The sequence below is a fragment of the Hippocampus guttulatus genome, chromosome 8 (assembly GCF_054856545.1).
Source record: "Hippocampus guttulatus isolate MCC_2025c chromosome 8, RoL_Hgut_1.0, whole genome shotgun sequence".
Lineage (NCBI taxonomy): Eukaryota > Metazoa > Chordata > Actinopteri > Syngnathiformes > Syngnathidae > Hippocampus > Hippocampus guttulatus.
This window is the reverse complement of record NC_141268.1, coordinates 20,847,792-20,875,361: the sequence shown is the minus strand read 5'-3', so window position 1 is coordinate 20,875,361 and position 27,570 is coordinate 20,847,792. Positions and strand designations below refer to the sequence as shown.

Genomic DNA, 27,570 nt, shown 5'->3' with positions numbered 1-27,570 from the left:
GGGATTCTTTCGTACTGGAAGTGTGATTACAGTATTTATCAGTTGTGTGCGCGTGTTTTCTTGGCTTTATTTCTAATCCGCCCTTGCGCGTGATAAATCGGCTGGTCACATATTTGGAGTATGACGAACACTGACTCAATTGTAGGAATGGCAAATAAAAGAGGAAAAAAAAAGTCTTCACTGAATATCTTCTAAAACATTTATTTCAAGAAGACGAACACATGAAGAAAATTAAGACATGAGGATGACGGCTGGACACAAGAACAAAATTGGGTGTAAATTGTGCTGTCTGCATGCTACTCGTATGTTAACGCACGACGGACCTGCTTTCAACTGCGGAAGACCGCACGATATGTCTTCTTTAAATAAAGTACAGCCGTCTGTGGTCCTCCGATAATTGCCACCTCACATTTGCTTTGGGAACAAACAATCCATTTGAACAGTAAAAACATCAACTTGGTCACCACGGGGGAGCCTCCCTGTGTGAATCAGATTCATTATGGCTACCTTTGAGCTTGAAGCACACCTGAACCCGAAACGTCAATGATAAAGAACAGAACGCCTTGAAACAGTTACAAAAAAAAAAAAAAAAACACTGGTTGCTATGGCCACAAGACTTCTTTAATAGATGCTACCCTACTTTCAAAGTAGTTATAATCTGGAAATGTCTTTGGATCTTGAATATCAATTGCTTATTTCAAAATCTCGACAAGAACCTCCCCTCTGCACTAATATTCGGCTGTCTTAAAAACAATGAACACATCTCTCTCTCACTTTCTCTGGAGATGAGAAACGCGCTCTCTGGCCAAGAAATAGTCTTGCAATGAGAACCCTTTTTTTTTCGGAGAGGGGGGGAGGGGGTCAAGCAACCTCTCTTTCCCATGGGGAGACAGAATCCCTGCTCAGGACTAGAAATCAACAAGAACCTTCCCCTCTGGACTAGGACTCAACTCTCTTGGAACAAGGAACCTCTCCATCAATGGAGATGAGACTTTTCCCTCTTCTGGGACGGTGAACACTTCTCTCTCTTCGGATGAGAAACTCTCTTTCTGGACTAGAAATCTTCTCGCAATGAGAACTTTTCCTCTGGATGAGGAAGAGGAAACCAATTTTGGAATAGGAGTAACCTTTGGACGGCAGGAAAAGAAACGTCCGAATGTTGCGAGCTTGGATGTTGGGTAGCTATAACGGAAAACGTTTCAAGTTTCGCCAACATTTCAAGACCTGAACGACAAGAATTCAAACGTGTCTCTTGTCCATGTAAACCGTCCTCGTGGCATACGGCAAAGTAAAAACTCTCCAGGTCTCTTTTCAGGAACGAACCGGCAAGCGCAGGTGCCGCAGTCGCGCTTTGAGCTCCTCCTGCTTGGCTCGCAGTTTGTCCCGCTTGGCCTGCAGCCGGTAGTTGTTGTTCTCCAGACCGTGGATGCAGTCTCTGGCCTTCTTCAAGATCACCGCCTTGGAGGCCTTATCGTTGCGGGACAACTCGGGTACGTTGTCGCGAAGGCGCACAAAACAGTTCTTGAGCTCGTTGCGCCGCTGCCGTTCCATCACGTTGTGAGTCCGACGCCGCTCCTCCTCGTCCTCCGTTTCCGCCGAGTGGTGCTCGTAATGGCGGCGGCAGTGCCTGTTGGACGAGGGAGGCGGCGGGGAAGCCGGAGGGGGTGCGGCGTAATTGTGCTGCAGCTGGATGTCAAAGTAGAGGCGGCGCTGGAGAGCACAAAGCCGTCGCTCCTCCTCTTCTTGCTGCTGTCTGGAGGGGCAGCGTCCCACCGTCACCACGTCGATCTCTTCCTCTGCAGGACAGCAACAAGTAAGACTCTGATCGCACATACACATGAAATAAGTGTTTTCTCATGAGAACTTGTCTCTTGTAATTATATATATAAAGTTGTAAAAATTGTGAATTATATACATTGAGATCTAATATGTATTTTCTTAATGTCAGGAATATTTTCTTTTTTTTTTTTTTCCTGAAGTCGTGAAGTACATTTGTTTCAAAATGTTCTGAATTTTAAAATTACATTTTACTTAAAAACATATTGAGGGTTTTTTTTTTTTAAATTTAACAAAATAAATAGCCATCAGTCAAACAAGTACCCACTGAACAAACAAGGTCACCACATCCTGTGTAGTGAATAGTCAGCATTGCCCCAGGGGTCTGCGCTGGGAAATGAGTCATTAGGAGCTTAGGAACAGAGCGCTAAAACACACACACACGGACGCACTCAATCACCAGCCCAGACCCCGCCCATTGCTTTTAAAAAAACAATTATGCTATTTGTGCTAGTAAGCGCATGTGAGTGTGTGCAGATTCGAAAGAGCAGAGAAACATTTAGTCTCACCAGAGTCGCTGGACGTGTACGCGGACACATCGCCATTGGAACAGTAGTCAGACGTGGCCTCGCCCGTCTCCTGGCTCTCCATCAGGTTGTGGCAGTCCAGCGGGGAGCCGACCAGCCCCTCAAAGATGCTCGTGTCCATGTCCGACAACATTTCCTCCAGGCTTTTGTCAGACGGCAAGCATCGCCACAGGCCATCCTCGCCGCTCTCCATAATGGGGGAATCGGGATGCCCCCCGCCGCCGTCATCATCGTCCGAGCGGAAGAGGGCGCAGTTCCAGTTGAGCTGCATGTCGTGGTCCTCCAGGAGCATGTCTGAGACGAAGCTCAGCTGATCACCTTTAGAGAAGTCTGCCTTCACGGGGGGCGCGGGCAGCGAATGGAGATCCTTCAAAGTTGGGCAGAACTCATCATCCAAGTAGGACAAGACTTGTGGTAAGCACTCCATACCTCTTTCCAAAATATACATGGTCTCCTGCAGAGAGTGACAACAACTTGTCTCAGCTGGTACTTCATACCAAGCCCCAGACATCACGTGGGACACATTTTAATAGTTAATCGCCATTGATATAAAGTGCAAACAAAATAGGTGTAATGACACTTGCAAAAACAGTAAACTACACCTGGAAACAGCTTGAAACTTTTTTAAAATTATTTTTCACCAAGTACTGAAGTGAGTCGAGTAGTGTCTCGTGGCCACAAATTAGCATTTTATGTGCATGTTACCTATATTGAATCCCCCCCCCCCACCCCCCACCCCCATGTCATGTCTGGCGGTAAGTAATTTCACACTTTACTAAGCAAACACCACGCAAGCTAGACAGAACATTTGCACCCATTGACAAGCAAGCCACTCGGCTTGTCTGCAGGGCGTGTAGGGCATGTCACAATCACATGGCGCTCGGATGTGTAGCATGCTTGCGATGAACAACAAAGCCACACTGTGTGCTGTAGGCATACATGTCCCGCAGTTAAAGAACGCCCTTGTGCAGTGTGGAAACATGACGTGTGGCTTTTTTTTCACCATAAAGTCTTGAAAAAAAAAATACACCGACTCCGATGTAGTCTAAAACACATTACGAACACAGTAGTGGCAAACAATTGGCGGGGAATGATAGGGTTCGTGTGCAAGGAAGCAGATTGCTTAAAATGTGGGTATTTCCTAATGAGGGTTTTGCACAGAGTTGAACACCCTTACGGAGCAAATCTATGCGATTTATTTAGGATTTAAACTGCGTTTTTAACACAATGCAACGACGCCGATCTACTGTCGAACGTATTACGCCAACATTGTTGGCGTACAGTTAGCACGGCGTCGCGTGTTTTTGGTGCAAATTAGCAGCATTTGCGAGTGGTACCTTTGGATGATTACGCACGCCTCAGCAATGGCTGAAATGCCATGGGGGTGAAAAATTGTGCGTGCTTCACACAGGTCAGCGTTGAAAGAAAATTTGTCTTTTTAAACGAACATACACACACACCGGTCTCCTGTCTAACGCATGTCACAAGCGTCGATATCACATATATAGCGAAGGGTGACGTGATTGTTGAGCAATTTAGTAGCTTGTTCGAACTGTAGGCGTTTACCAATGGTGGTTGCGCACAGATCCGAGAGTTAAACAAAATAAATTTACGTTTTTAAAACTTAAACACTTCCGCGCCGATCTATCCTCTAACACACGATCCATACAGAGATGACCCACAATCATCTGGCACTGGAATGGCTTTTCAGCACTGTACCATCTGATTTATAATATGAGCGTTTTCTCATGAGGTTTTGAAAAAGAAAACATTCTGGTCTTGTCAAAAAACAAAAATGAGTTCTTACCCGGCTCTTGCAAACGGACGGAGAGTGTGGAGGTTCAACAAAATGTCCGTGTAAAAGTCCAAGGAAAGGAATCGCACACGACAACTTGCAGACATCGGGAATGAGGCGGCGTGGTTAGAAAGTCCTTCCAAGCCGGCTACTTCTCTGAGTGGGCGTGGCTGAGGGAGGCGCAGTCCCAATTCATCAATGCGACTCGCCGGTATCCCTGCGCGACCAAAAACCGCGCCAAAATAATCGAACAGGCCACCAAGCGTAAATGTCCACGCGACGTATTGATTCAGAGACGTCATAAATCGCCCTTTCTGTTAAGTTCAGGCGAGAAAACCGGCAACGAAGGTTTTTGTGTGTAATTTATCACACATGTCGGGTCTAGCTTCTCCAATACGGCGCAGGGATACGTAGGATGGGTTGGAATTCCAGGAAATGGATGGCGGTAAAATGAGAATACCGACTCACGTGCATCGAGTCGAGATGCCGGCTGTCATAAAGAAAAACAACACTAGAGGGAGCCTTGTCCGGTTGAGGACATGAAAACCTAGCCGCCATCATTAGCCGGGAGTCCCGGCCTTCGTTTCCATTCGCTTGTATTGAGCTACTCTGTGTTTGGCTCCAATAAATGGATCAACTCGTCGAATTCTTTACCGGTTTTGGTACGGATTCGTTTGTTATAAACATCGAAAAATATACATTGAAAATATTACGGAATGTCACTTCTTTCTCACAACATTATGATTTTTTTTATTCAAAAGAGATCACGTTTTAATACCAAAAGCATTTTAGAGGGCCTGTTAGACCTGAGACCTGTGAAAGCTGTCAAGCAGGCCAGCTATCCATTGCCGTTTGTTACTTTCTGTACAGAAATATTTGGAAATGTTGATTGGCCTATCAGCAAAGGTTTGCTGTACCTGATTCAACTTTGAATTCCCCCCAAATGGCTGCTTTGAACTGAAATGCACAACTTGCTATTCAATTTCACATACTATCTGGGTCCTTGAGACTTTTCGGTGCATCTTGTCATGATAGAGGCATCTACTGAGTTTTCTGTTCGTCTGTTAAACTCTTCCAGAGGGCTGAATTTTTGGAACTGTCTAGGGGGTGCTATTGAGTCAGTCGTAAGACCGCATTACAAATAAGAGTGTAGTAGTCGGTGACAGCAGTGAAGACACACTACACATCCCTCACGTGCCCATACCCCCCCCCCCCCTCCCTCCACACACACACACACACACAGAGCGAGAGCGGACTGGTCGCGGTCTTCCCATCCTTCCCCGTGAAATTACGAGTTTCCTTGTTGCCAAAGCGTAATGACAGACTTCCTACATTCCTGGGAAGTCAATGTGAGCGCATCTTGAGAAGGAGTCCGTGTCCACGTCTACCCAAAAAAAACAAGAATATGACTTTCAGTTGAAAACTGAGTTGCTCTTGAATTTTTGTTATTTTGACTTCAAAATGGCGCCGCGAGAGTGGCTGCCTTTCCAGCAGCTCCTATATTTTGTTGTTCTACTTCTTCCTTTCATAACTTTGCTGCTGTGAATTGGGAATTTCTCCATTGCGAGACTAATAAAGGTTTTCTTATTCTTATTCTTATATGAGTAAAGCGGTAAAATCAACCTTTTTTTGTCCATGTCAGGGGCTGGCAATTTTGCAACATGCTATCGATTGAAAATGATACGACGGTTGCTCAGGGCTCAGGTAACAACCAATCATAGACCATCTTAAAAAAAAGCAGATGTGCTGCGATTGGTCCAAGCAATTATGGCTCATCTTTTAAAAAACAGCTAAACCATTATTGGTCCTTACCTGAGACCTGAGCATCTGTGATGTCATTTTCACTAAACAGAAAATGACAAAATGACCACCCCCTGAGATGGCTAAAAACAGGTGGATTTTGCTGCTTAACTCATAGTCTGCAAACGCAATACGAATCAGAATGCCGTGTTTAGACTTGCAAAGGCGCATAGAACATACTATTGTAAAGAAAATTTGGGGGTTGATTTCCTCTTTAATTCTTAATCCCAATCCAAGACTAACCCTGGTTTACATACCCTATTTAATACCAATTTGAATTCATAACGCTGTGTTGAAACCGTAATGTGAAACCCTAACCCTTGAAATCGTAACTTGTAAAAGCCCTCACTTGGTTTAAAACCTTTCCCAGTCCAGTCTTGAAACACTAACCCTCACTTGAAACTGCAACACTGTCTTGAAACCACAATTTAGACCCCTGTCCAGTTCTGAAAATCTTATTCAAAACCTTAACCTGGGTTACAAATCCTAACTTGAAACCCGTAACCTTATTTAAAACCCTACCAACGCTTGAAACCCTAACACCTATATAAAGTACGATTGAAATGCACTCCTTTTACTATATACTTTAACCCTGGTTGGAAATCTCAATTTGAAAGGTTTGTTTAAAACCCCTAACCTTGTCTCGAAACCCTATTCCTTGTTAAAACCTGAACCTTGCGTAAAACCGTGATTCAGAAAACCTAATCTCTGCTAGAAACCCACTTTGAAACTCTTAAAATGGCTCAAAACCTAATTTGTTTACAAAAGTTATGTTTTCAAATCCTACCCCGAAACCCTAATTTGCAATCTTAACCTTTGTTTAAAATCCTAATCGAGGCGCGAAACACTTATTGAAAATCTTCACCTTTGTTTTGCAACACAGACTTGAAATTTTAAATCGAAAATATGTACACATTCGATATGGTTTCTTATTGCCCCTTCCTACGTGTGGCTAAGGAGTTCCACAGAACACCATTTTAGAGCCCCTGCTGTTCTTGAACTTGTATTGTATTTGTCTCTTCATTTAAATGTCAAATCCAACCTTTTTCCTTGGACGTCTCCTGCCCAGAAAGCTATTTAAGATAAGAGAACAGGTTTAGGAATCCCACAGTTGGTCACAGGGCTCCATTTTGGGTCTCTTCATGGTCAGCTGTTACTATGTTTGTGTACAAACCAGTCGTCTAATGTCACACTCAAAGTCTTACACACAATTGATTCATCAAATTCCAAAGTGGACCGCAATGAGAAGCTGCATTTGGTTTGGCTATTTCCCAAGGTTGCGCGAAATTCGACAGGCTTCTAACTATTGTTCCCCCCAGCGCTTGAATATTCCCACCGTGGGGCCGCAGAGACCACCATGCAGGGTTAGCTTCTGTGACGGGTTCCAGTGGTTTGGGTGGAGCTTGATGAGGAATTGTTGACGGGATCGTGAGTGTCTGTCTGTCTTACCGCGGGAGGCACGAGAAAGGACTCCATGCGGTTGACATTATAGTGAGAATCATTATTTCAAAGTCATCTCATCACCACCACTACATTTGAAATCCTCAATTCTATTGAAGATGTTTGAAACCCTAATTTGAAATATGGCCTGAAACCCTAACTAAATCTTGAAACTTCAACTCTGGCCGTAACCCCAAATTTGAACCCCAACCCTGGCTTGAAACCTTACTTTGAGATGCTAACTGTGGCTTCAAACTGTACTTTGAAATCCTGAACATGCAGAAAAGACCCAAAGCTTGTTTAAAACACTCATCCAGCCTTTAAATTGTAATCTTGCTTTGAAACCCCAAATCTGTCTTGAAGCCTTTCTTTGAAACCCAAATTCTGCATTGAAACCCTACTTTGAAACCCTAATCTTGGTTTGAAACCCTAACTCTTGTGTTTGACCTTACCCCAGGGTTAAAACCATACTTCCAAACCCCAATTCTGGCTCTAAACTTACTTTGAGACACTAATGCTGGCTTGAACCCGTACTTTGAAATCCTGATTCTGCTGGAAAGCCCTAAATCTTTTTGGAAACTCTAATCCAGGCTATTTGAAACCCTACTATAAAACAACCCTGTCTTGGAACTGTAATTTGAAACCCCCAAACTCACATGAAACCCCAGTTTGAAACCCTAACCTTGGCTTGCAACCCTATAGCTTGATGAGAATTCTTCTCCACTTTTGAAATCCCATTTTAAAAAACTAAGGCTGCCTTGAAACACTACTTTTGATAGCCAAACCCGAAATCTCTGTCATCGAAATCCAAACCCCAACCCTGGTTTGAACTATTTTGATAGAACTGAGCCGATACTTTCCATCTTCGAAAGTCCTTCTTGGATCTCTTAATAATTAAGCATGTCAAAGTAAGTCAAAGTCCACTAATCACTAACAATCTTGTCTTCTGTCTTCATCAAACGGCCCAAAAGTCAAACGATTTGCACGTGAAACTGTTGTCATGACTTTTTCTTTACCTGTCTGTATTTTTTTGGGCTGGGGGTGAGGAGGGGGGGGGGGGCATGTGGCAGTTAAGATAATGTAACCAAAAAACTGGGCTGGATTACAGAGGAAATCAGTTGCACTGTGTGTGTGTGTGTGTGCGCGTGTGTGTGAGAGCGCACGCGTTAATCAGTAGTTGGTTGTGTTACAGCAGATAAGTGAATCCTGAGTGATGATCAGACTATCAGCAGTAAACAGAAAACACACAGTTCATCACTAGAGTGCTATCAGTAGCAACAAGCACACACACACACACACACACACACACACACACACACACACACACACACACACAGCAGCCTTAAAAATCCTCATTTGAATGCGTCAGCTTTTCCCTGAAACCCAATTTCAGAACCCTAACCCTGGACTGAAACCCGAGCCATCATTCTGAACCCCGAGCCAGGCTGAGAGCCCTAACTTAAAAGCCTTCTTGATCATATTTTGGGGGGAATATTCCCAACAAGCGCGCACGCACACACACACTCACTCACTCACTCACTGAAGAGTGAATCAACAGGAAGGCTGCAGGATACAAAATGTTCCCGCAGTCTGCAAAGGCATCACTTCTCCATTCAGTGTGCTCGGAAGCCTCTGGCCTGCCGCTTCATTCATGATTCGGAAGTGGGGAGGAAGAGGAAGGGGCCTCACGGCTTAGAACGCTCTCGCCCGCTCGCTCTCTCGCTCTTTCGCTCTTCCTCTTTCTGCCACTCAGTGATAGCTGGCCCTATCTTGAACGTTACGCCGCCTGTGTCGCAAGTGGGATCAAGGACTGCGGCGTTGTTGCGCCATACCTTTACACACTTCACATCAACGTTCATGACTGCAAACGTGCGGTGTCCATCCGTCCGTCCGTTCTCGTTACCATTGCTCAATAAACGAGCAGTAAAGGGTGCGTGGATAAATTCCGCTAACTTGAAGCTAACACCAAAACACCACAGACAGGCGAATAAATAGCATCGTTGTGGAGGTGTTTTAGTCCTTTAAGCAGGGGCGGGTTGCCATCGGTAATTTTGAGAAAATATCTTAGTTTTCCCAAACAGCCACTGTATTTCCGGGCTGGTCTTGGGCATCACGGATGCCCCCAGGACCTCAACACCTCCTCCCCCCGCGATTACATTTCGATTGGCCTACTAGCCCAGCCCTAGCCTATAGACAAACAGTACAACAATATTCAAAGACAAATATTCTTCATCCTCTGCGACAAACATCTCATATTAAGAGTTGTGAAAGTCTTTCCCCTAATGTCTATATATACTGCCCCCGGTGGCGGAGTCACACACACCAGAAGGAGTTGCAATGAATTCATTACATTGTATGATGTTATTTCTATGTTCAAACAAAATCAAAATATTATTCAATGTTATTTTCCTTAAAGATTTTTATTGAGGGTGGACAGCACAGATTAATGGCTTTTCCATTGCTTAACATTGAAAGATGATATGAATCCTTTAACCGGTGACTACTGGAGTTTGGCCTGTTTTATTGCCACTTCTCCTTTCTCCTTAAGTTCACTAGTTAAGGTTTGAGGGGATTTTGGGGTTCATCCCAACACGAAAAATCCCCAACTTTTTGTGATCGTATATTTGAGCCCAGAAGGCGATTCTTCCAATCACCCGCCAGCCACACTTACCGTGTTTGTGCAACACGCTTGCCGCTATTGTCGCACAACAGCACGGCATACTGTATAATAAAAATGAAGGTAAACGCACACGCACCCTGCAATTCCTCAATGTCTCGTCACATGGTCTACTTCCTAACCATATTAGCGAGGGTGTGACATTGTCAAGCGCAGCGCGTGAAGAATGGAGGGAAATTGTTTTAGCATCCCATTTAATCAAATACAATTAACTTCACAATAAAAGCCACCTGATTTACAAATCTAGCAATTTTTTCTCTAGCACATGACTAGAGGCACGAGGACAATAAATATATATTTTTAATATATCGACTCTATGTCAGGGATTGCCGCCTATGACATTTTTGTTGACTGTAATGCAAATGTTTTTAGATTGTTGGTATATTTTGGGTCAATATGACATCGTACCTATTAGGGCACATGAATAAGATAATGCCCAGGGGGGGGGTCAAATCTAGGTCCCAAAAAATCAAAAACTCTCCCACAATTTGTCTTTAGCCACAGGCAAATGTTGACCTGTCGGTGGAGTACAAGCACTTGTGGCTACAGCGGCAGCATTTTTACTTTTTGGACCTGGATTTGACGCCTCTGACAGTGCCGCAGATGGAAACTCCCAACTCCTTGAATTTGTGGTATGACTTCAATGAGGTTTGTCGCAAGCACATTTTTCACCTTATTGTGAACTCGGACCTCAGGTGATGGTCCTGAGATCATGCTCAGTCATCACCAAAAATGGATCAGCTGAGTGTCTGGCTCCCTCCAATGTGGCCACTCAATTTTTAAGAGGATCAGATCAGTCAAGGGTAATCTCTCTCTTTTTGCATTGTATCCGTTTGACCTTTGTGTGACCTTGGACTTTGTGTTCCACCTTGAAAACCGTAACTTGTGAAAAGTGCTGTAACAAAAGTAATAATGTGGTGACGATGAAGAGTTTACTTGCAGATTTACGATATGAGAGCTGGGGGAGGGAAAGCAGCAAAGCAACAGACAACTTGCAGCCCAATGAGGAAGGCCAACTTGTGCTCATCGGGCCAATTGGACGACGCACATGTGAGCGCCATGTGAAGCCGCAGACGACCAAGGATGGCGTCCCAGAACAACCGCAGCGAGATTCAAGGAACTTGAGGAACGACCGGGAGGAGGAGGAGGAGGAGGAGGCAGAGGCGGGCTGGAGTGGGAGAGCGAGGTTTGTGCGGTGGAGTGGTGTTACCAGCCCAGGTTATTTTTAGGGTAACCAGAAGAAAAATGGGACAAAGTTAAAGCTAGCCTACGGTATGCGCTCGAGTTTTTCGCCTCAATCTGCATCATGTCCTCCTGTTTTTTTGCTGGGCTTCTTCAAAAGCATGAAACGCCAACTCTGTTTGCTAACTAGAACAGCAGCACCTAATGAGGCATGTAGACGGTCTCCGTTCATTGTACGATAATTGAAAACTGACATCACGATTGCCTTTCCCATAAAGGAAAACAAATTGGATGTAACTAACAACAGTTGCTCTCAGGAGAGCCCATTTGAACTTTATTATGAAACAATACAGCCACTACAACAACTAATTGATTGCCCCCCCCCACCAAGCTAAACTAATTAACTAGTAACTAATTATGTCACTTGTTCAAATGGAGGATATTTAATGGCAGAAGCCATTTCAACTTTGCCGTGAAACAAATGGCAGCATGTGTCGAGAAACACGAACAGTTTTTCTACATGGTGTAAGCACCAACAGTAAACGCCCCCCCCCCCCTCATCAAGAAAACCAAACGAGTGCGAACTAATTTTCTCAATTCCTCACATGGATTTTAACTGGAGAACCCATTTCAACCAATTCGGCAGCAGCTAATTAAGAACAAACAATTTCGACTTCATTTAAGCTAAAACAACAAATTAAATGCCTCCCTTTCATCCGATCAATGCGTAGTAACTACTTCTGTCTATTGCTCTCATAAGAAATGTAACCGGAGAACCCATTGGAAGTTGGGAATTCCTTGCCGTAAACGACTTTCCTCTGCGCTAATAAAGACACTCGCGAACGAACGAACGACGCAGGGGGGTTAGCGAACTTCGTTAGCATTGCTTTTAGCATTAGCCTTCCTGGTCCACAAAAGAAGTCGCTTCCCAATTTGTTTTGACAGATGGCAACTATTTGAAATGAGCAAGTGAAACCTTACGGGGACGTCCCTCCGTGCCCGTCTCAGCATTTTATGTCCCGCTTGGTTTCAGTGTTAAATTAGCCGCCAAATTCAGACACTGTAGACACATTTTGACTCTTCCCCTATTTGGCAGATGTGCACACACGCACACTTTTACACACACACACACACACACACACACACACACACATTCCTATGTGGTTCCCTCTCCCCGCGACTGGGCTCGAAGCCAAGAACACACCCCCTTCCTTCTTCTTCCCCTTTGGAAAGAAAAACATTTGTAAGGTATTATTTACTAAATGAGAATGGATGAAATGCTTCTGTATGACACATGCTAACTTAGAGCGACACGCAAAACGCTACGGCAGATGGATATTATTGATACCATTTCTGCAAATGAAAATAAATGGATAAAACACAAAGGAGGTCAGAGTTGCTAGGCTAACACGTAGCAAAACAGCAATTGGAGAAAAAGCGCTACACGGTGGCTCGATTGAGATTTCACAGGACAAGCTGTTGTTGGCCACTCTTTCAAATTCAACTTGACCAAATGATAACAGTTGGTATGCTAACCATGGATGCGCCACTGAGACGGTGAGAGGTGACCTTTTGCACCACTTCTCCCTGCACCCCCACAGGCCTGGCTGAGAGAAAATGTGCTACCATGTCACCAGCGATCGCTTGTAAATTTAATGTGTTGGCGGACACCCTCCCGACACCCAAACGCCCCTTCATCCGTTTTAGATGGACGACTTAGGGCACGAGTAGACGTCAGTCAATGTCGCGGCACACCTCGGCGAACAGTTGACTGTTTGCCGGTCAATCCCGGGAAGCAGAGAGGCAATACGGGAGCTTGCGAAGCTCCACCTGCAATGAAACGCAACACTCCGATGATGAAATCGGGACCTTCCTTCACTCACGCCGACAGGGCTGACGTGGCGTCAAGCTCAGCACGTGATGAACAAAGCCATTCGGGGGCCGCCTCCGCGTTTCCCTGCCTCGAACACAACACGAGCGTGAAAGGGGGTGCACGCCTCCTTCCTGTTCTTGGAAAGATGTGGAGTAAAGCTGTAGATGTTCCACAGCGAGCCATGCTGCGCAACATCTGCAGCTTCACTCCTGCTACGCGCTCACACCAACATAGACGGCAGCAGTCGCGTTTACTGTAACAGGGCGGGAGATGCGGGGGGGTGAAAACCCGACACCCAGGACCCGGCTTACCACTATTGCCTTACCTGGCTTCTGGTACGCTCCTGATACTAACGGAGAAGCCCAACATTTCAACGTGGCTATGTTTCACACAGGGGGGGCTCTGATGGCCAGTGTGGAAAGGGGCCGCTAGCTTCAAAGTCTGTCGATCCAGTTCTATTCAATTGTATTTTTTTTTGCCTCACGTCACAACAGAAGTTGTCTTGGGGGCTCTTGACACATGGAGCAGCTCAAAGATCTCACTCCTCACCGATGAAAAGATAAACTGAGCCCCAAATGAAGCCCAACTACATCCCAAATGAGCAAGCCCCGGGTGGGCCAACGAGGCAAAGCAGTCAACGTCGAGCGTAGCTCAAACCACAACCATATCTCCCCCCCCCCCCAGCCCTAACCTTAAACATATCCTCAACCCCAAACCAAACCATCATCCTAAACATAGTCTTAACCCGAAACCATAACTCCAAGTCAGGCCAACTTGACCCAAGTCCCTACCAGGACCCCTTTAACATTTAGCTTTCATTTTAATTGTCATTCAGGCCTCTTTATCTCGAACTGAGTCATCTTCCTTCACGGGTTTTACTATTGACTTGAAGTCCTATCCATTTTTTCTGAAAACAATACACGTTTAACCCAGCAATAATCCGTGCCGACACCCACCCAAAGTCTCGGCTGGTATTTGACTCACCGTTCCGTATCGTTGAAATGACCCTCACCGGGTTTTTTTTTGGTAGTTTGTGCGGTTTTCTTTTTGCTTTATTTTTTCAGCACTCCACCTCACGCGTCACGTCACCTTCTCCACATCAACGGCAAAAACGGCAAAAGAGCCGCGTTGACGGTACATCGTGTCGTACGCCGCATACTCGGCCAATAAATCTGAGCGCGAGTCTGATATTCATGCGGAGCCCCCCCATCTCGCAAAGCCCATTCAATAGCTTGGATGCAGCAAGCAAAATTCTCAAAGTGGATGTGTCCCTGCTCCAACACAGATGACTCAAATGATGAGCGTCCTTATCCAGCTTCTGCAGATCTTACCGATGAGCGCATCATTTGACTCGGGGGGGGGGGGGGGGTGTTTTGGAGCAGGACCGGAATTGGCCACCCCCGCTGTCAACCCCAACCTTACCCCGCTTCTCGTTCTCCCCCAACCAGAAGCCCCTGCTCTTGCGGTCAGTCGATTGCACGTGTCAGCGGCGCTCATCTCTACAGGTGTATTCCCTCTCGGAGCCTGTCAATAAACAACCTCCTCAAATATTACTCAATGTAGAAATGTCGGAATGCACCCTTGATAGGCTTCTCCTTATTCATGGTCTGTGAAGAACCACTGGCGTGAGTCACATTCTCAAATGGCTTTATTTTGGATCGTGTTTGATATTTTCCAATTTTTTTTTTTTCTGAGAGGGAAGTGAGGCGGCTTCAGTCATGAGTCAAGTTCAAAAGTGTCTGCTTGTCTCGAAATAAAAGCGTCGTCCGTCGGCATCTGCTTGGCACGAAGACGTCCCGACAGGAAGTTGTATGTTCAGTCCAGTTCCAGTTTGTCATTGAGGGGGGGGGAATCCAAGTCAGCAACACTTGTCGGCCACGTGTTGTGGCTTGAATTTACTGTAGTGCGAACTGGGGCAAATATCTGAATGGTGAACAGTTTGGTGGTCAAACAACTTGGAATGTGCTGAGAATTTCAAGGAAAGCTCTCAGGAAATGTTTGCTTTTTCTTCTGCTGAAGTTTGCCAACAGTGAGAGTTGATCATTGGACGAAATGAAATAGAACCACTTTGGACTGTCAGCATAAACTCACACATGAACCTATCCTTTAACTTTAATCCCAACTCCATGCACTAGCCAAAAACTAGCCTCCTTTTCATTCAATTTAAGTCAAACTATTCCCACAGGCGTAGTTGACCAGACATCCTCCTGCTCTTAGCTTTCTGTTAGCGAGCCAAGTGCGAGCCTGCGGTCTAATTAAAGCATTGAAGCGGGCAGGCGGGAAAATCCTAATAAGGTCGAGATCGCCGTTGGCCCTAGCAAACGGTCGCACATATGCGGACGTAACAGGTTACAAAAGACTGTTCATTTCACCAAAACACTTCTAATAATGCTGCCGTGGTTTCACGTATATTTTCTAGTATTTTGTCATTGTTTTTTGCGTGCATTTATGACGTGGCTGCTGTGCGTACCGCGGAGAGTGATTGCGTGGTGATGTCTACGCGGCCATGGTAAGGTACTGTACCTCTCCCGACCGCCGAGCCAATTAGGGAGTCGTAAAACCCTGCGTTACGGCAGAGGTGTGGCGCTATGGTCACAAAGGGGTTTGCTGGAAGATAGCCTGCGTGATTTGGGGCAAGGGTTGTACTCGCTGAGTGACGTTTGGAGCCGCTGTCCGTTGTCGGATTAAGCTAATGTTGCTAACGTCGATTAGCACGCAAACTATTTATATTGTTTATGATCCCAGGAAAGCCAGCGAGACCGTCTGAGTAAATCACTAGTCTCTTGTCATTTTATGCAGAGGGGTCGGAAAATACAAAAAACATTTGGTGACCCAAATTGACTCCAGTGGAATAATATATGAACACAAGGCAGAGGAAAGCCACCGGTTACACATACATACATACATACAGTACATGCTTTATGACTGTAATCCCACCCTACTCATTTCTTTGTCCTGTTACACAGAGTTCATCTGGCCAGTTCCCGGAACTCCTTCAATGGGATCTGTAACGTGAGTGAAGGATGAAGCTGGACCGACCATTACCTGGTACTCACTCTAAACTTAATCCTACCTACTGTAAACTGTGTCCAACCCCGATCCTAACAAATTTATCCTGACCGTAACACAGACTGTGTTTTAAACAAGGAAGAACAAAAAAGAAAGCTAACCTGTGACTTTGCTCGCTCCGCATTCGGACGACGTAGGCGGAGCCACGCCCCTTTAGCTAACCAAGAATGCCAACCCAAAACCTGACCCCAATAATAAAGATTTATGACCTGGGTGTAACCCTAAAACACACCTCTACCCTGCACATGACCCAAAAACTAACTCTGAATCTGACCTCAACCCTGCTGTTTATGATCTGGGTCGAAGACGAACCCCCGACAATCTCCCACACCACTACCAAAACCCCGGCGTTAAAAATCTCATAAGAGAAAGTCTGAGATTTTCTTTTTTCAAAATACATTCCAGATGTTTGAAAATAATTGCTGAAAATATGTGCAGGGACCGGCAGTTAATAATGTAGTTCCGAATTTTACAGATAATGGGCTTTATTTGCATCGACAGCACATCTGCAGCGAAGCGCGAATGCCGTCAGATTTTGGTGGTAATGCAAGCGTAAGGTTCCTGGAGCGTGTTTTGCCAAGTTAGCAGACCGGTGAGCTAGGCGTTCCTGTGCGGCACAGGGCACCTCATTTCTTTTTTATTTTTATTTTTTGGGGGGGGGGGGGGGGTCATTCAAATTTTGCAGGCTTGTTAACACTTCATGGGGCTGGGTCAACTTTTGAAGACACATTTCTTTTCACTTTACAGGGACTTGAACGCTAACCCATGTCAAAACAACCTAAAGTGACCTGGGTCTGACCCTTAACCCCCTAATCATTGTAACTGACCTCCGACACAAACGACAACGAACCGAATTTTGGAGCACTAACTGCAAATTCTAGCCATTACCCCAAGTCTACGGTTCACTCGGTCTTGTACTTAAACTCGGTGACCTCCCAGCACAATCTGTCGTGAACAAAGGACTCGTTGTGTCATGCGGCGTTATGTTGAGTCGAAAGCAAACGGATTTCATGTGTGAGCGCAGATTCATCGGAGGCGCAACTGACTCGGAACAAGTCGGCGCATTACGGCAGCTGTCCCCGAATGAAGTCAGTGAATCAGCAAGCCACTCAAGTCAGTCTGCCATTGTCCTGTAGGTGGCACATTAACCCACTTCTGGACTGGGACGCCTCCCTTCTTTGTGTTCCAGAATGCCCCCCAAGCCCCCGCCCCCTGTTTTCTGTAAGCCCCTCCCACATCACAAATCTGGAGCACCATCTTTAATTGGAATGATCACGTTGCAATTTGTTGCCATTTAGGGAGATGTAAAAAAATGCTTTTGCACCCCCTCAGAATTAGCTTCCATGCGCCAGACTCCCTGCAAGGCTGCAATTACGGCCTGAATATACTTATCTTCTCCGATTATGTCTGTCGTGAGCTTTGCATGCAACACACAAAGCACATGCATGGAGGACACGATGAAATGAGCACGTTGTGTGCGGACGAGGACATACATGCAAAGTTTAAAAGCATCTTTAATATTAAAAAAAAAAAAAAGTATTTTATTTGAAAAAAGTATTTTAAAAAAGTATAACTCAACACTCTTCAGAATGCATCTTATTAAAATAATAAGAAGAAATTTGTGTGGGAGGCAACACGCGCTCACAACGCGTGTCTTTGATTTTCATAGCAATCAAATGACATGAAGTTCTAACTAAAGTCAATGTTAAAAATACATTCAGATAAATGTATCTTGAAATAAAACTTAAGAAACGGATTTAAATAAAAAAAAATCAAGTTACATTTCAACTAACATAAACCATCTTTAAAAATAAGCTCCATGACAATTAATGAAGAAGAAAAGCAATTTTATATGACGCAACCCCAGCAAATAGACAACTGGCCACATGCACTTGAAATAACTTTAAATTATAACTAAATATAAATTATCATGGATTTTTTTTTGTTGCATTAAATCAAATAATTTTGCATGCGGGAAAACATGCACAACTTTTATTTGTCCTTATTTTTTATTTTTTGTAATGATCTATTTCCTAAAAAAGGAATACAGGACAATCTTATAATACACTGAATGTTTGATGTTAATAATTATTTTTCCTACTAAAAAAAATGTTTTATTTATTCATGTTTTTTGTTAGTTTGGAGATGTGTTTCTGTGCAACAAATGTTAAAATATGTATTTGAGTATGCAGTATTTAGGGTCTCAACTACTGGCAACGGAAGGCTTGGCGCCTCCTTGCAGCATTCCTCGGAGCATGCCGAGCACTCACGTGCAGCTGGGCCACGCCAGCCCCGATTGGCTGGACGGCCCACACGTGTACGACATAGTCCCCCCCATCAGTTATGTAAGGAGGCGGAGGAAGAGGACCAAGAAGGAGGGCTGCGGTACGCGAGCTTGGTCCATGCCAACTCGGACACACTTCACCTCTTTCACACATCTCATGCTGCTTTACGTGTTGCTGCGGGGCACTGCGGAGAGAGAAAAAAAAAGTAGAGCAAAGTGGATAAAATCAGGACATACTGTAGGTGGACTTATTTTCAGTCATTCAGGAGGACGAAACGAGAATAAAGTCACATCACCAAAAAAAAAAAAAAAGGAATTTGAACAGGTGCTCGTCAGGAATGACAGAGTTCAAGAGACAGTGCAATGATTGAATAAAACGGTCAAGATAAAGACTAGATTGTAAATTGAAATAGGACTACACAATTAATTGACTTGTAATCACGATCGCAATTTTGTCTGGTCCGATTAAATCAACCTGATTGGGGTATGTTCGTTTAACGTTCGCTGCCATTGACGACTGCAGACGTCCCAAAATGCATACTCGCTTGGAGGGATGGCAGCGGATTATGTGGGACAGGAGAAGTGAACTAATCTCTTTTCGTCAATGGACGCTACAGCTTCGTGTTTGCTTTCAAAACGTAGCTTGTAGCAGACGTGTGCACATTTTCAGCAGTGAAAGGACACTTTGATCCTCTCCTCTTTCATCTAGAACTGCTTCAGACAACAAAGTGTATGCAGAAAAGTGGTGAAGATTGCACGACTGTCTGTGTCCTATGTGTTGTGTTATTTTTGTTATTTTGACTTCAAAATGGCGCCGCGAGAGTGGCTGCCTTTCCAGCAGCTCCTATATTTTGTTGTTCTACTTCTTCCTTTCATAACTTTGCTGCTGTGAATTGGGAATTTCTCCATTGCGAGACTAATAAAGGTTTTCTTATCTTACAATGTGGCTGGCATCTCATCTAGCACTTTCTCACATTCTTGGATACATTTTTTTTCCACAAAAAAAAAATTGTTCTAAAATGACAACACATGAAGATTTAAGTTTCATTTTGCACTGAAAACTGTTGACACACATTGTATGTTGAAATGAAGTGCAGTCAAAATAAATCTTTTCCCTAACATGATGAATAATTGTGATTTAATAATTGTCAGCATCATTTTGGACAAAATCGTGCAACCTACTTTGACTTCTAACCTAATATAATAGTCCGATAAAGGTGGTCATCGAATTACAGTTTTGATCAATTTATTGACAAATGACAAAGGCTATGTTCAAATTCAAGGGCTGGGTCCTGCAAAAGGCCGTATTTTCGGCCGCAGGACGTCACTTCCGTTGCGACTTGATGGCACGTGGCGTCCCAAATTCACATGAAGTTTCTCCAAATTTGTCGCGGTTTATGCGGTCCACGGAGGCTACATGACAAGGAGTTATTGAAAGCGTCGAACCACTCAGTCTGCAAATTGTCTTTCTACAATTTGGAAACCACGTGCGGTCGAGTTGCGTCGGAAGGAAATGCGACCTTCGAAGGATACAGATGGTGAATTTGGGCACAGCCAATGTAGTAAGACTCTAAATTGAAGACTCTAAATTGGCCATAAATGTGATTATGAGTGTGAATGTTTGCTTGGCTGGCGACCAGTCCAGAGTGTAGCCCACTGGGATGGGCTTGCGGCTCACCTGTCACCCCAAAGAGAAAAAGGATTAATATCTGTGTGTGGGTTTTTTTTTTCAATACCTGCAAGTGGTGTTCAAATAAACAGGACCAGATTTCACACTGACAATAAGGAAGCTTACTGTATATATATATGTATATATGTATATATATACTGTATATATATATACTGTATACACACATACATATTTGTTTATTTATTTTCACACACACACACATACACACACACACATTAAATGTACTTTTTGTGACAGACATTTTCATTTTAGAGTTTATTTTTTAATATACAGAAATATTTTTGAAACCTATGACATTTGTAACTTTTTTCCAATTCAAAATAAAAACAAACATTTATTTATTTATTCATTCTTTTTTTTTTTTAAGTCAAATGTACTTTGAATATTTCCATGCAGTGTCGCAATTAGGATTCAAGTACTGTACTGCCACTTTAAATAACGATTAAAGAGACAGACAGGCAGGCAGGCAGACAGGCAGACAGACAGCCGGCTTCTCCAGTCGGTCCACGTGTGTGAATGTGCTCACTTTTACCGCCATCCTTTTCCTTGAATCACAGCTTGCGCCAGGGTATCCCTACGCCGGCAAGGCGCTCTAGACCCCCTTCGCGCAAGAGCTTTCACGGTGCCGCCTCCAACCGCCAGTTTCCCGTCCTGAACCGATGTAAAGGCCGATTCACATCAATGATTCAAAAATCGGTCCCGGGCCGGTACGCCGTGGGTGACGTTTTGGCGCGGTTTTTTTTTCCGCGGATGGACACCGGCGCGCCGCGCCGATAAAAACTCTGCGGCCGCGCCGGCCACACCCACTCAGTGTGCTCGCATCGAGCCGGTCGACCGAAAAAGGTCACAGCAAACCATGCTGCCGTGTTTGCCGGCCAACTTAACAAGACAGCAGTTTCTCTTCGCCGCCAAGGAGTCGTCGTCCCCGTCGGCTACTTGCTTTACGTGGGTGGACTTTGACCTCCGTGGATGTTGCTCTTCCACTTGAAATACAACATTTTCTTTGAAATCCCAACTGCCGGTAAGAACGCCTCTTTCGTGTCTTTATGACGACAAGATTTGAAAGTATAACCGACGACAACTGCCACAGCTCGAGGCAAAAGCGGAGGAGGTCGAGTTTCCCACGCTTCGGCGTGTGCCGAGCGTGGTTTTTAGATGGTTGCCGTCGCCGGGTCGCTTTCAGACATGCGTCGCGTAAAGACGCCGCTGGGTGTCGTCGGTATCCAAAACCTTCGTTTGGAAATGCGCACATTTTCACAAGCTACTTAGTGTCTCAAAAACCACACCGTTTTTGGGGAATTTTTGTCACCGTCCCTGCTTGTATAATGTGCGTGAAAGAAAATCGGCGTCAATGTTTGTGGTGCAAACTATTAAATTGTTCAAGACTCGCACACGTGGCTCTCATTTGTCGCTGCGCTAGGGGCGTTCGGTAGTTCACTGCGGAGGAGCCAAACCCCCATTAGGAAATGTGCATATTTTTCACGAGTTTTTTCATTGCGCAGAAACTGCCTCACTCTGTGCTAAATGCGCTTGGAATATCTTCGTGGTACGTCTTGGAGACTAAATCGGCGTGGGTGTGTTTTTGTTGAAACTGAAAAAAAAAAGAAGAAATTCCACGCGTGGAGCCCGTTTCCACCCCACAACGCACAAGGGCGTTAAAATAATTCCCTAACCCCCATTCGCCCGGATGCTTATACATACTGTGTTGGTGTGTGGGGGGGGGTGTTTGTGTGCAAAATGCATGCAGCAAACGGTGTGGCTTTGTTGTCCACGGCGGGCATGCAACACATCCACGCGGCATGTGACTTGACATGACCTCCACGCCCTGCAGACAACGCACGCCGGTGTCTTCAGTGCGTCTGCGTCCTCTACATCTCGCGTGTTTGTACTGTGTAAAGTGAGAGTTGTGATTTGTGAACCTCCTTGAAGCTATTATTTGGAAATTGAGCACAGGAGGTGTTGCCGTTGACCCCCCCACCCCCCTTTGCACATCTCCTCCAGCTGTTGCAGCGACGTGGGGGCGAAAAGGGTGTGGGCTTTTTTTTTTTCCGGGGTTTAGCAGCCTTGAAAGGAGTGGGTGGAGCCCCAGTGATGTAAACATGGATAAAAGGCAGCCATCTTTGAGTGGAACTCACTTTTATTGGGCGAGTTCACTTTCACTGTGGGAGTAACCTGCTTGTCTGGATTTGAAGATTGTAACTGTGATTTTTTTTTTCTTTTTTGTTTTGTCTGCAGTTTCAAGATGTTGCAAAGCTTTGCCCAGTCACAGGACTGGCTCTACTCAGAGCCGCTGCTTTTCGACGAAGAGTTCTGCCAAATATTGATGAAGGACCTCCAGTCACTGCCCACCCCCCCACAGTCACCCCCCATGAAGGCGGGCGCCACCGGTGGGGCCAAGCCCCTCTCCAGCGGCGACCAGCTGAGCTACGTGTCGGACATCCTGCTGGAGGACTACGACATGCACCTCAACTGGAACTGGGCCTTCGTCCATGACAAGGAAGGTGGCGGCGGGAGCGACGGAGGGGGAGGGGGGCGGCCCGGCCCCCCCACGTTGGAGGAGGAAAACGACGAGGACGGCCTGTGGCGCTGCCTGGCGTCGGACAAGAGCCCGGTGGAGAAGCTGGCGCCATCCGTCCTGGGCTCCAGCCCGCTCCTGTCCGACATGGACACCAGCATCTTCGAGGGGCTCGCCGGCTCCACGCTGGACTGCCAGAACCTGATGGAGGGCCGCGAGGCGGCCGAGGCGACGTCCGACTACTATTCCGCCGGAGGCGACGTGTCCGTGTACTCGTCCAGCGACTCCGGTGAGACCAAACGTTTCTCGGCTCTTTCAAGTCTGCGCACACACACACGCACGTGCGCGCTTGCCGGCATAATTGTTTTGGTTTTTTTTGTTTTTAAAGGCGGCATGGGCGGGGTCTTGCTTGCTCACTGACAGCTCTGTGCGCGCGCGCGTAATGAGTCATGCAGTCTTGGCATTGCTGACCGTTAAGTGGTCACAGGAAGTGGTGAACCGTTTTGTTTGATATTCATGACTCATCACTATACATGGGGGGGGGGGGGATCCTAAATATATAAAATAACTTTTAAATCATTTTGATTCATGCCGTTGTTTTTAAATGTTTTAATTAACTTTAATTTTTAAAAGTACAGATGTAAAATAAAGACAAAACTAGTTTTTACCTCAAAGCTACTGCAAATGTATGGTGTGTATGTGGATATATGTACATGTATATACGTATGTGTATATCTATATATTTATAGATATGAATGATAATGGATTAAAATTCAGAATATTTTTATTATTTATGTTGTCAACCAAATTCAATGTTGTTAAACCGTGTATTCAATCCCAAAAAAAAAAGACAACCAAATTTCTGGGCCACTCGTCCCGCTTGCAGTCGGTGGCGCCAAAATGGTCCGCTAATAGCCTGCGCTTCTGACAGAGGAAGAGATCGACGTGGTGACGGTGGGACGCTGCCCCTCCAGCCCGCCGTCCGCCTGCCGGCAGAAGCGGCGCGACGAAGACGAAGACGAGGAGCGTCGCGCGCTCCGGCGCCACCAGTTTGAGATCCAGCTGCAGCATAACTACGCCGCGCCGCGCCCGGCCTCCCCGCCTCCTTCCTCGTCCACCAAGCGCTCGCGCGGCGGCGCCCATCACGCCTGGTCCCCGTCGTCCGCCCGCCACCAGCAAGCGTCGTGGCGGCACCCGGCCGAGACGGAGGACGAGGAGGAGCGGCGGCGCACGCACAACGTGATGGAGCGGCAGCGGCGCAACGAGCTGAAGAACTGCTTCATGCGCCTCCGCGACAACATCCCCGAGCTGTCGCGCAACGACAAGGCGTCCAAGGTGGTCATCCTGAAAAAGGCCCGAGACTGCATCCACGGCTTGGAGGACGCCGCCAGCCGGCTGGAGGTCCGCCGGGACAAACTGCGCGCCAAGCAGGGGGAGCTCAAAGCGCGACTGCAGCACCTGCGGACGCCCGCACGATCGTGAAGAGAGGGGGGGGAAAAAAACCCACAAAAAGGCAAGGAGAGATTTTTTTTTTTTTTTTTGTACAACAGAAATGACATTTTGCTTTCAGGAACCAGGAGGACGTGTTGACAAGTACGCACAAAGATGGACTTCTCAGTAGACTTTATGCTCACGGGCGTGCGCAGGCACACACACACACGCATACATTGCGATGCCTTGACTGCTGACTGTTTGAATACACGCACACGCAAGCGAGGTCAGTTCTTGTTGATAAAACTTGAACATGCACGACTCACAAAAAGTCGCAATTTTGGCCATGAGATGTCAGAGTGAAGCAAAATTACAAAAAGAGAGGCTGGGGGAGTCACAGAAAGGCGGAGAAAATAGTGTGGGGTGCAAAGGGAGGGAGGTGGGGGCTTCTACCCCCGCCCCCCTCCCATTTTGTCTTCATCCTATACTTTCAGCTCTAAAGGCCAAAATTGGGTGCTTGTTGCGAGTTGTGTATTCAGGATGTCTTGTAGCCATAGCAACCAGCAATCCCTCCGCCGTTCGGCATTTTTGATGGCCTTTAGGTCTTTTCGCAGGTTCCCAGAACTTCTTCCTTTTTAATGGGGTTTTTTTTTTGTTGTTGTTTGAAATCAGCATCTGATGCCTTTTGAGTGTGTCAAACTCATTTTTGATTGATCACTGTTTCAAAGTGGGAAATGGTGACAACAGCCAAATCTTGGAAGTTTACAGTGGACCCGCGTCGTCGCCGTTTGGTAAATGCAAAGGCGCCATTTGTTATTCGCAAAATCCCCCTCTCATTTGCATTCTTGCCCCATGCTCCTCTTCTTTGCATCCTTTTTTTTAACCTGAGCGTGCTCACTTTTTTTTTTTTTTTGTTAAAGACGATCACCGTTTTATTCATCTTTTATCAAACCATTGTAATATCATAAACATGGGGTCAATTTGTTAAGAACGTATATGGTGGAACGAAAAAGTGTTTGTGCTATCTGTTCAAGTGATGAAAAAAAAGTTTTGCCACAACTCCAAAAAAATGACAGTTTTGAAGAAAAAAAAGCCATAATGTCGACACTTTTTGCTTGGGTGGGGCCCCATGGTCTCAAGTTTGACACCAGTGCCATAACGTCACCAAAGTTTTTGATTTTCTTTTTTTGGGGGGGGGGGCTTTCTGGTAACAACACTGATGCTCAAGCTCCCATCCATCATCTTTGTTGAAACGGCGCGTTCTGCTCGCTGGGATGTTGCCAGGACCACTGGCCCCCCCCCACTTGCCCCTTTGTCTGGGTGTCGGTGACCTGTTGCAGCAACAGGAAGTAGCAGCTTTTGCCCTCTCTGGTTGATTGGCGCATCCTCAATGCGCAGGACAACTTTTGCTCGGGACTACAGCAGCGTCATCTTCCCATGAAGAAAAAAAGGACGGCAGGGATGAGTTTGAAAAGCTACCTCCGCCTCAACCCCTTCCCAGCCCGTGTCGAGCTCCTCATTATCGGTGTCTAAAATACTGTACAGATTTTGGGCGTTTTATAATGTACATTTTGTTGTTCTATCATAAATTATTTTCGGGGTTTTTTTTCCTCCCCTTTGGGGGTTTGTTTTTCCATTTTGAATTTTTTGCGTATTGAAAGATGTATTTTTTTTTTCCACCAGCACTTTTTTTTTTTTTTATTCATGAAATTAAAAAATGAGAGTTGGAGAAATGTCTGCTTGGAGTGTCTCCACAAATATGATTTTTTTTTTTAAATTGTGCATTTTTTTCCCTCAGGAATGTATGAATATGATAAAGGAATTCTCAAAGGTAAGACTGTTGTCATGTACCCAGATTTTTTTATTTTTTAAAATATTTTATGATTATAACACATTGACGTAAAACGAGTTGACTTATGAATTAAGGCCGTCATGTTTTGTGATATGACATTGCAAATTTTTTGTAGTGTTTTGCCCTTGTTCTAATTTTTATATATTTTTTAAAGTCTTGCAAAATGACATTCTTCTGACTTTTTATTTTTTTGGGTCACATATTTACTTTTTTTGTTTTATTGCCGGACAAAAGGGATTTCTGGAAAGGAAACGATAATTGTTAAAATGTTCCCCATGAATTCAATCGGCGCTCGTTACCCTTTTCCTCTCAGATGCACACAAAAAAACCCTCAAGCGTAAGATTTGCCAGCTTTGTCTCGGGGTGGGGGTTGAGTGAAGGTCCCGCCTGCTGACATGACAATCGTGTTGTGCAAACGTGTCGCTATGGACATGTTTGCCTGCGTTGTAATGTGGGTCAAGGTGAGCGTCAGGTGTGTTCAGATAACAAGCAAGTGAACGGATCAGATGCTGTAAAAAAGGCGGGGAGGGGTCTTTTTTGCGGGCGGTCACTGATAACTCGGAGCCAGCAAAACGCAACACACTTTGAACATGACAAACACACACTTTGGACATGGGGCAGACTTTGAACTTTGAACAAAACAAAATTGGCTGATTAATTTTTTTGTTTTTTTTTCTCTTTTTGGTCGTTTTGATCAAATGCTGAAAGTTGGCCGTCTTGGATCGTCACTTGAAAGTAAGAGTGACAGAGGGGAATTTTGCTGCCTCCAAAGTTCCCCACTTTGCCCGTCTGGTGCTGCCCCTCATTTGCATCCATTTTGCGGCGTTTCACCTCTCATGTGAGTGCGCAAGAACTGAATGAATGAGCAAATTGCTCACACTCACCACCAACTGACGGCCGCCGCCTTGCTGGTGTCCTCAAACAAGTGAAACTCAACTGAAAGGGAAAAAAAAGCCATGGCTAAGGTTTCAAAGTAACATTTCAAGCCAAGGTTAGGGTTTTAGGACAGGGTTGAAGTTTTGAATTAGGGATTTAAAAAGGTTCCAAGACTGGGAAAGGCTTTTAAAATATGATTTTAAACATGGGTTAGGGTTTCAAAGGATGGGTTTCAACTAGTGTTGGGGTTTTAAAATAAGGTTTGAAACTAAGGTTAGAGTTCCAAAGTAGGGTTTTGAACTAGAGTTGGGGTTTTAAAACAGGGTTTCAGATTAGTTAGGGTTTTATATTTGAGTTTCTAACTGGGGTTAGGGTTTTAACACTAGGATTAGGATTACAAAATCCAGTTTTAAACTAGATTTCGGGTTTAAAGTAGGTTTTAAAACTAAAATTAGGGTTCTGAATGAGATTTTTAAACTAGCTTAGAATTTCAAATTAAGGTTTTAAACTACGGTTATGCTTTTAAAGTAAGGTTTTAAACTCGTGCATGGTTTCAAAATAGGGTTACGGTAGAGTAAGCCGTTTTTAGCCCCCCACAAAACGACCATGTATAGTAAGGTGTTTTTGGAGAGAAAAAAACGACCATGCATAGTAAGGCCTTTTCGGATGAAATTTTTAGCTGAAAAAAATGACCATGTATAGTAAAGCGTTTTTAGCCCAAAA

General features: G+C 45.1%; 2 protein-coding genes and 1 long non-coding RNA gene across 3 annotated transcripts; 2 read left to right on the top strand and 1 right to left on the bottom strand.

Moving 5' to 3' along the window:
• Window positions 1–181: 181 nt before the first annotated feature.
• LOC147201801 (uncharacterized) lies at window positions 182–4,317 on the bottom strand. Its single transcript, XM_086118903.1, has 3 exons — window positions 4,171–4,317; window positions 2,346–2,817; window positions 182–1,796 (listed from the first exon to the last, which is right to left on the bottom strand). Exons 2-3 carry the CDS (start codon window positions 2,809–2,811, stop codon window positions 1,312–1,314), a joined length of 951 nt encoding a protein of 316 aa, XP_085975029.1. The 5' UTR covers window positions 2,812–2,817; window positions 4,171–4,317; the 3' UTR covers window positions 182–1,311.
• Window positions 4,318–14,782: 10,465 nt separating this feature from the next.
• LOC147201800 (uncharacterized) lies at window positions 14,783–19,602 on the top strand. Its single transcript, XR_015101530.1, has 2 exons — window positions 14,783–16,178; window positions 17,224–19,602. It is a non-coding gene; the product is annotated as an uncharacterized LOC147201800 (long non-coding RNA).
• A 1,392-nt stretch (window positions 19,603–20,994) lies between these two features.
• mych (myelocytomatosis oncogene homolog) lies at window positions 20,995–26,140 on the top strand. Its single transcript, XM_086118774.1, has 3 exons — window positions 20,995–21,194; window positions 22,409–22,977; window positions 23,620–26,140. Exons 2-3 carry the CDS (start codon window positions 22,416–22,418, stop codon window positions 24,168–24,170), a joined length of 1,113 nt encoding a protein of 370 aa, XP_085974900.1. The 5' UTR covers window positions 20,995–21,194; window positions 22,409–22,415; the 3' UTR covers window positions 24,171–26,140.
• The last annotated feature ends 1,430 nt before the right edge of the window (window positions 26,141–27,570 follow it).